Source organism: Pectinophora gossypiella, chromosome 9 (assembly GCF_024362695.1).
Source record: "Pectinophora gossypiella chromosome 9, ilPecGoss1.1, whole genome shotgun sequence".
Taxonomy (NCBI): domain Eukaryota; kingdom Metazoa; phylum Arthropoda; class Insecta; order Lepidoptera; family Gelechiidae; genus Pectinophora; species Pectinophora gossypiella.
In genome coordinates, this window is record NC_065412.1 from 16,987,314 (window position 1) to 16,996,457 (window position 9,144).

A 9,144-nucleotide genomic window follows, 5' to 3' on the forward strand; every position below is an offset into this window, starting at 1 on the left:
CACCCGGGGTAGAGTGACCAATCTCTACCCCTTATATTTTTCTCTTCGTGTTTCGGGGTGTAAAAACCCTCCGCACTTAGAGCATAGGAACCCTCTTGCACAATAAGATCGGCAAAGGGATACCAGCTTAGGGCACACCATAAGCACACATCTTCTTTGTTAACCCCAAGCAAAGAGGCAAAACTCACTCTTACACACCCTCGAGCAATCCCACTCGAGTTGCGAAAGTTAGCCAGCGATCGCCTCAGAGTTTCTTGCGCCGCTTATTCTCTGAGGAACGCTTTTGCGAAGCGGTAGTAATTATTATATAGCAGATTGGCCGTCCCTTAAAAATGGCCGACAGCTCCGAGCTGTGGGCCGAAATCGGTAAAATCATTTTGACGCATATCCTAGCGGATAAAAGCAGCGCGCTTTACGCTGAGATATGTCGATTAGTACCGCAAGTTGCGGCGTTAACCTTGCCTTCCGCGCCCCGCATTGATAGTGCTCGTGCCGACCGCGCGTCGTCACCCTGTCTCCCCGCGACCCCCGGCCCCGCCGCGTCTCTCGCGTCGCTTCCCGGCACTGACCGGCCTACTGCGTCTGCCCACCCCACCGCGTCTCTTGCATTGTCCCAATCGCGCGCTTCTTCCCCTTTCCCTGCTACCCTCCTCACCGGTGACGATGAGGAATCGTGCGATGTTCTTATGGACGTTGCCGAGTCCGATTCGTCGTCGGAGTGTGTGGAGTCGTCCTCTTCGGAGGACATATTCACGCTCGTGGAGGGCCGTAAGGGAAAACGAGCCCGCCGTCACCGCGAATCTGAGCCTGCTAAGGTCCAGAAGACGTCCTCGGGAACGTCGATTCCCTCTTCCATCCCCGAGGCCCGTAAGGCCCCTTCCAGCCCTTCTAAGGCTCCCAATGGTAAGAGTGCCATCAGCGGCACTCAAGTACAAAAAGGCCCCACCCCTCCGCCCTTGTATATGAGGGACAAAAATAGGTGGAACGAAGTCTCCCTTCGGGCGAAAGAGGAGAACATCGTAATCACCAGCGCCCGCACGACCCAAGATGGGATCAAAATTCAAGTCCCGTCATCTTCTGAGCATAGAAAGCTCACTACAATTCTGAAAGGTAGAGGGATACAATTCCATACCTACGCCCTCCCGGAGGAACGTATCCTCCGTATCATCATAAAGGGAATCCCTAAGGAGTGGGAAACCACTCTTGTTAAGGAGGACCTTGTTAACAACGGTTTTCCGGTGCTTGAGGTGCACCGTATGCATCGCGGTCGTGGCCAGGTCCCGTATGACATGGTCACAGTCATATTAGAAAGGACGGATGAGGGCAAGAAGATCTTCAACCTGAAGACTTGTTGCGGTCTATCTGGCCTTAAAGTCGAAACTCCCCATAAGGGAGGCCCCCCAACGCAGTGTCATAGATGCCAACTTTACGGGCATTCTAGTAGGCATTGCCATGCCAAGCCTAGGTGCGTAAAGTGCCTAGGGGATCACGCTACCTCGGATTGCCTTAGAGGCAAAAACGAGGTAGAACCCCCTAGTTGTGTGCTGTGTGGTCAGCAAGGTCATCCTGCGAACTATCGCGGATGCACCAAGGCTCCACGCACCCACCACAAGGTAGCCCAACGAAGGGCAGCCCGAGCTGCAGCTTCCCAACCCGGTCCCACTAAAGCCCATATGGCCCCTTCCTCGCACTCTACTCGCGATTTCCCGGCTCTGCCACTCACGCAGACCAAACTCGCGCCGCAGCGTCCATCCGCATGGACTCGTCCCCCGTCAATCGTTCGACCCACAAATCCGCCCCGCGCCCAACCTAGTAGCAATTTAGGTATTCCTGCAGCCTCTCTCGCGCCTCGTCCGGTTCCTGCGATGGCCCCTCAGGCCTCTGCATTTCCTGTCAACCAGTTTAGGGAATTTAGTATTCTCTTTAAGTCGGCCCTTAGTCAACTTGACAGTTTATTAGACTCCCTGTCCCAATTTAAAGCCTAATAATGGATTGTACAAATAAAAGTAGAGTCAAACCGCGTTCCCTTACAATAGGTTTTTTCAATGCTGATGGCATCTTAGGTCAACGTGCAGAGATTCACGAGTTTGTAAAACACCATCAGGTAGATATTTTATTAGTGCAGGAATCTTTCCTCAAACCCTCTAACCGCGACCCCAAGATGGCAAATTATAATCTAGTGCGAAACGACAGGACCTGCGCGCCCAAAGGGGGCACTCTCATTTATTATAAAAAGTCACTTCACTGTATCCCCATAGACCCACCTGCCCTCACTGACATTGAGGCTTCGATCTGTCGAGTAGGCATGACAGGACATCAGCCGATCACATTAGTGTCGGCTTATCTATCTCCTAATAACTCTAAGAGGTTACTTAGAAGTGACCTCGAAGCCCTCTTTAATCTCAGTAATTCAGTCATAATTGCAGGCGATCTTAACGCTAAACATCTTTCTTGGAGTTGCTTAACAACAAACACAAGAGGCAGGGTATTAGAAATTCTAGCCGAGCCCCTCTATTATGATATAATAACACCATTGCAGCCCACTAGATATCCCCCTGACTTGAACCACAGACCAGAAATACTCGACTTGGCGCTTCTAAAGAACATAAACTTACGTTTATGTTCTATAGAAGTACTACACGAGTTACAATCCGACCACCGACCTGTTATATTAAAACTAGGCTCCCGTTTAGACGCCCCTGATAATCCAGCACCCCCTAAGACAGTGCTGGACTGGGAGAAGGTGGCCGAAGGCCTCCAGTCTTCCAGTTCAGTGTACTTAGATAGTATCCCAGTAGAAATAACCTCCTTAGAGGAGGCCTCGACAGCTATTAACTCCCTCACGGATCACGTGAGGTCGGTTTTGAACGAAAGTTCAAAACAGGTTCCGGAGATGGAAGACCATCGCTGGAAACTGCCTACCGACATCCGTGATCTGCTAACGGAGAAAAACGCAGCCACCCGCGCATATGATTCCAATCGCACCGAGGAATGTCGCCGTCATTTGCGTCTCTTGCAGCATACTGTAAGAAAACGTATTAATGACATGCGACAGAATCGGTGGGATAATCTTTTGAGCGGCATTGAGCCCCACCACCAGGCCATCTGGCAGCTGTCTAGGTCTCTTCAAAAGGATACGGTTGTTCCTACTCCCCCTCTCAATAGGCCTAACCAACCCCCCGCTTTCGACGATGACGAAAAAGCCGAATGCCTTGCCGACAGTCTCGAAGCCCAATGCTCGCCCAGCACTCTCCCTATCGATCGTAGGCACCTCTCGACGGTGAACTCTGAAGTTCAGCGTAGGGCTTCTGTACCTCCCACCGATCCTCCTCTTCCACAGGTAACTGAGGAAGAGGTCCTAGGTATTATCAAAAGATTTCATACCCGAAAAGCCCCTGGCTCAGACGGTATCACGAATCGTGTCCTTAAAAACTTCGGTGCTCCCCTCATCTGCTTACTAACGGCAATATTCAACGTCGCCTTGAGCAACTGCGTCTTTCCACAGCAGTGGAAAGAAGCAATTGTAATTGGTATACCAAAGCCTGGGAAACCTAAAAACGAACCTTCGAGTTACCGCCCCATAAGTCTCCTCAATTCCATGGGGAAGGTTTATGAGCGGCTCATATTTGCTAGATTACGGGACTACGCCGAATCCAATAGTCTTATTCCACCAGAGCAGTTTGGTTTTAGAACCAAACACTCCTGCGTTCAACAAGTGCACCGTATTGTTGAACATATCTCTAATAGATTAAACTTAAAAAAAAAACCTGTCGCTACGGGAGCGCTCTTCTTCGATGTGGCGAAAGCGTTCGACAAAGTCTGGCACAACGGCTTGATCTACAAGCTTTATTCACTGGGAGTGCCAGACCGTCTCGTGCACATCATACGAGACTTCCTCTCAAATCGAACCTTTCGCTACCGCGTGGAAGGGACGCTCTCGTCACCGCACCCTATAAATGCCGGAGTCCCACAAGGCTCCGTTCTCTCCCCTTTACTATTTTCATTGTATACTAGTGACATTCCCAAATCCCCTAATACCGAATTAGCTTTATTTGCGGATGATACAGCCATCTATTCTTCGTGCCGTGGTCGAGTTATGATGACCGGAATCCTCCAACGCGCGGCCAATGCCTTGGGCAAGTGGTTTCGCAAATGGAGAATCGAGGTAAACCCGGAGAAAAGTGCAGCGGTGTACTTTTCAAAGGGCTATTATAACACGCCACGGTCACGCCGTCAACTTAAAGTCATCACGATGTTTGGCAAGCCGATCCCTTGGGAGGAGCAAGTCAAATATCTCGGCGTAGTCTTAGATAGACGTCTTACTTTCAAGGCCCATATCAAACGTGTGCGCGACCGCGCCGCGTTTGTAATGGGCCGTCTTCATTGTCTCCTTAACAAGCGAAGTAAATTGTCCCTTAGGAATAAGGTGAAAATCTACACGACTTGCATCCGTCCGATCATGACCTATGCAGGGGTAGTTTTCGCTCACGCGAGTCCCTCTCAAATCCACCGTCTACAGGTAATACAAAATCGTTTCATGCGGAAAGCCACGGGAGCTCCGTGGTTCCTTCGCAATGAAAATCTGCACATTGACCTAGGTCTGCCAACCATTGCCCAATGGCTCAAATTAGCTTCCAAAAGTTTTTTCGATTCTGCTCCGCACCACCCGAATCCCCTGGTAGTTGCGGCTTCCGATTACATCCCGCTTAGGGACGGTACTGAAAAGTATCGGCGTCCGAAGGACGTGTCAGTGGTGAACGCAGCCTAGAGCTCGTTTATTGTCTGTGCTCACCTGTCATTTGTCTACTCTATTATTGTTAGCTAGTCTATGCGTCTCGTATCACAGTGATCTTCTAATGTAAAAGTATTATTGATATAATTAATAAATAATAGTGATTTGATTCGGGACATTTTATTAAAATATACAACATACATAACTACATGGTGCCGAAAGTGAACCGGAGCGAAGAAATTCAGTGAGATAAAAATTGGACCGAGTTGCAAAAATATGGCGGAAAGTGTAAAACCACCAAAGTATTTTGTTACTTCTACGTTGGAAAACATAGCCGTCAGTTGGAAATTATGGCTTCAACAATTCGACTGGTATGCCATCGCCACAGGCCTCGATAAGAAGAGCCCGGAGGTTCAAGTCGCCATTTTTATGAGCTCCATTGGTCCGGACGCCGCGGTCATATATAATACATTTAAATTAAACGAAACCGAGTCGCAGTCACTAAAAACAATCAAAACAAAGTTCACGAATCACTTCATACCTAAAATTAACGAAACTTACGAAAGGTACGTGTTCAATCAGATTGTTCAAAATGATGGTCAGAGCATCGATGACTTTTTAACGAACCTGAAAAGCAAGGTCAAGAACTGTGGTTATGGACAACTAGAGGATAGTATAATCCGTGACAGAGTGGTAATTGGAGTCCAGTCTGACATAGCTAGAGAAAAGCTATTGTCTGAAGAGAACTTAACATTAGATAAAACCATCAATATATGTCATTCCACAGAGCAAGTACGAAGTCATCTAGAGTCGATGAAGAACTCGAACGCCGTTAACGCCATCACCTGTAATAAAAAGAAAAATATTAATAATACAAAAAAAGAAGACGAAGAATTCCATTGTAAGAGGTGTGACACGACACATAGACGCAAATCATGTCCAGCCTTTGGTAAAGAATGTAAGAACTGCAAGAAAAAGAACCACTTCGCAAAATGCTGCAGGTGTAAGAAAGTGGAGACAGTTACTAAAGAATGTGAAAAAGAAGAGTCCAGTGAAGAAGATGTAGATACACTGAGAGTTTCAACATGTGAAGCCGACATAGACACGGAGGACTGGTATGAAAAAGCTTACCTACAAAATAATATAATGGTGAAGTTTAAGCTAGACTCTGGCAGCCAGTGTAATGTCATCTCAAAAAGGATTTTAGAAAAATGCAAGGCAGAAATAAGACCTACAATAACGAAGCATTTAACATCATTCTCTGGACACAAGATGACAGTTCTCGGAGAGGCTATAATAAGGACAAAAATAAAAGAGATCACTACTGAAGTAAAATACTTGATAGTCGATTGTGATGTAACACCGATATTAGGAAAAGCCACAGGAGTAAAGCTAAATCTTATAAAAAGAATAGATATTATAAATGTGGATGAGGACCTGTATGATGGTATAGGCTGCCTAAAACAATATGTGTATGACATTGACTTAGTAGATGATCCGAAGTTACCCATATGCCCAGCAAGAAAGGTACCCCACATACTAAGAAAAGAGGTAAAAGAGGAGCTAGACAACATGGTAAAGGAAAAAATAATAGTACCAGTAACTGAGCCTACTCCCGCAGTATCACCCATGGTTGTTGTGAGGAAAAATAATAAAATAAGACTGTGCATTGACCCATCAGAAATAAATAAGAATCTGAAAAGAAGACATTATCCTCTGAACACTATTGAAGAAATTTCTGCCAGACTACATGACTCAAGTTGGTTCACATTGCTTGACTGCAAGAAAGGATTTTGGCAATTGAAGGTTACACCTCGTACCTCGAAATACCTTACCTTCAGTACACCATTCGGTAGATATTCTTGCCTTAGAATGCCATTTGGTCTCGCGTCAGCGCCAGAAGTGTTCCAGCAAGTAATGAGCTCACTGTTAGCTGAAATAGAGAATGTGGAAGTATCTATGGATGATATTCTAATCCACGCAGCTACAAAGGAAGACCTGGAAAGAAAAACAGAAAAAGTATTAAAGAAATTCAAAGATTCAGGGTTAAAGCTAAATAAAGAAAAATGTTTCTACAATAAACAAGAAATTAAGTTTTTGGGACACATACTTACCAAAAATGGTCTTATGCCCGATCCAGAGAAGCTAGAGACCATAGATAAAATAAAAAAGCCAGAAAATGTGAAGGAACTTCAAAGATTCCTAGGGCTGATAACATATCTTTCAAAATTTATAAAAAATCTGTCAGACATAACCGCACCATTAAGAGTATTACTGCAAAAAGATATAGAATGGAGTTGGGAAACAGAGCAAGAAGAAGCTTTCCAAGAACTAAAGAAGAGTTTAAAAAGCCCGCCAGTTTTAGGTTATTATGATCCAAAGGCTCCTATAATACTGTCAGTAGATGCCAGCAGTTATGCATGTGGAGGAGTGTTGATACAAAATGATAAGCCCATCGCATATTGCGCCAAATCGTTTACAAAGACTGAGCAAAATTATAGCCAGTTAGAAAAAGAAACAAACGCTATTTTAGTTGCTTGTAAAAAATTCCACAATTATATTTGGGGATGCAAAGATATTACCATTGAAAGTGACCACAAACCACTGCAAACAATCTTCAAGAAACCATTACCTGATGCACCGCCCAGATTACAGAGAATGTTCTTACAAATTTTGCCTTATAATGCTAAAATAGTCTACAAAAAAGGGACAGAAATGTATGTTGCAGATACTCTAAGTCGAGACTGTGTAAATATCAGCCAAGAAGAAATGGATGACAAAACCATAACAATATGTGCACTGTTGCCCTTTTCAAAAGAAAGAAAAATAGAGTTGAGACAAGAATTAGAAAATGACGAAGAAATGATAGAATTAAAGAAGACTATACTGGACGGTTGGCCAGATCATATACATGAGGTAAAAGAAAACATCAAGAAATATTGGTATTACAGAGAGACATTAAGTGTCTATGACGGAATAATATTCAAAGATAATAGAGTATTAGTACCTAAGAAAATGATACCATTGGTCATGAAATGCAGTCATTTGAGCCACAAAGGAGTACAAGGTACAATCCAACTTGCCAGAGATAGTGTGTTTTGGCCAAACATGACCAAAGATTTAACTGATTATGTCTCAAGTTGCACAGCCTGTGCAAAGTTACAGAAAGATAACCCTATGCAACCAATAATGTTGCAAGAAGCACCAGATAGACCGTGGAGTGTTCTAGGTTCAGATATCTTTCATTTTAAAGGACATGACTATATTGTGATAGCGGATGCCTATTCTGGTTATTTCGACTTTGTGGAGTTACAGAATTTAACTAGTATGACTGTTATCAAAACTATGAAGAACTGGTTTGCAACATTTGGTATTCCAGACATATTATTAACAGATGGAGGAAAACAATTTGACTCTGAGGAATTCAGGAAGTTTAAAAATGAGTGGAATTTTATTCACCGCATATCAAGTCCACATTTCCCTAGATCAAACGGATTAGCAGAACGCTATGTACAGGAAGCTAAAAATCTACTAAGAAAATGCAAAGAAGATGGTTCAGATGTGCAATTAGCCCTGCTACATCATAGAAATACACCCAGAGAAGACCTAGGATCACCATGCCAAAGATTAATGAGCAGAAGGACTAAGACCTTACTTCCTATTAAAAATAACCTCTTGAAACCTGAAATTATAAAAAATGTAAAGAAAAAACTTCAAAATATTAAGAAAAAGGAAAAAAGATTTGGAGACAAAAAGAAGAAAGAAGCAGAAGAATTTAATATAGGAGATAAAGTTCGTATAAGACAAGATCATAGAAATTGGATCCCAGCTGAAATATTGATGCCCTCAGCTGAACCAAGATCATACATTGTTAAAACCAAAGATGGTACCTATAGAAGAAACTCCTGGCATATTAAGGCCGACAAAAGTTCGAGTTCACTAGATGGTGGACATTCTTCTGTTTCAGATAGTCCGGCATTAAAGCCAACAGTGGAGCCTGCTCCCGGACTGCATACAAGCGAGCCCGGTAATCAGTGCCCCGTTGTGCAACCTACTGCCAGTCAAGTGGTTGAGCATCCGTCGACTCAGGCGCCACCAACAAACATCGCGCCTGACCAACCGGCCATCCAGCGCTACGCCGTAGATACCACCCCAGCACCATGCACGACAAGGAGTGGTCGCGTCGTAGTTCAACCTGCGAGATATCGCTAAGAAGGGGGATGTCAGTGGTGAACGCAGCCTAGAGCTCGTTTATTGTCTGTGCTCACCTGTCATTTGTCTACTCTATTATTGTTAGCTAGTCTATGCGTCTCGTATCACAGTGATCTTCTAATGTAAAAGTATTATTGATATAATTAATAAATAATAGTGATTTGATTCGGGACATTTTATTAAAATATACAACATACATA

At 44.3% G+C, this 9,144-nt stretch overlaps 1 protein-coding gene across 1 annotated transcript; it reads left to right on the forward strand.

Moving 5' to 3' along the window:
• Positions 1–5,008: 5,008 nt before the first annotated feature.
• On the forward strand, positions 5,009–8,944 carry LOC126369844 (uncharacterized). Its single transcript, XM_050014408.1, has 2 exons — positions 5,009–7,625; positions 8,700–8,944. The coding sequence occupies exons 1-2, from the start codon at positions 5,009–5,011 to the stop codon at positions 8,942–8,944; spliced, it is 2,862 nt and encodes a 953-aa protein (XP_049870365.1).
• Positions 8,945–9,144: the final 200 nt, after the last annotated feature.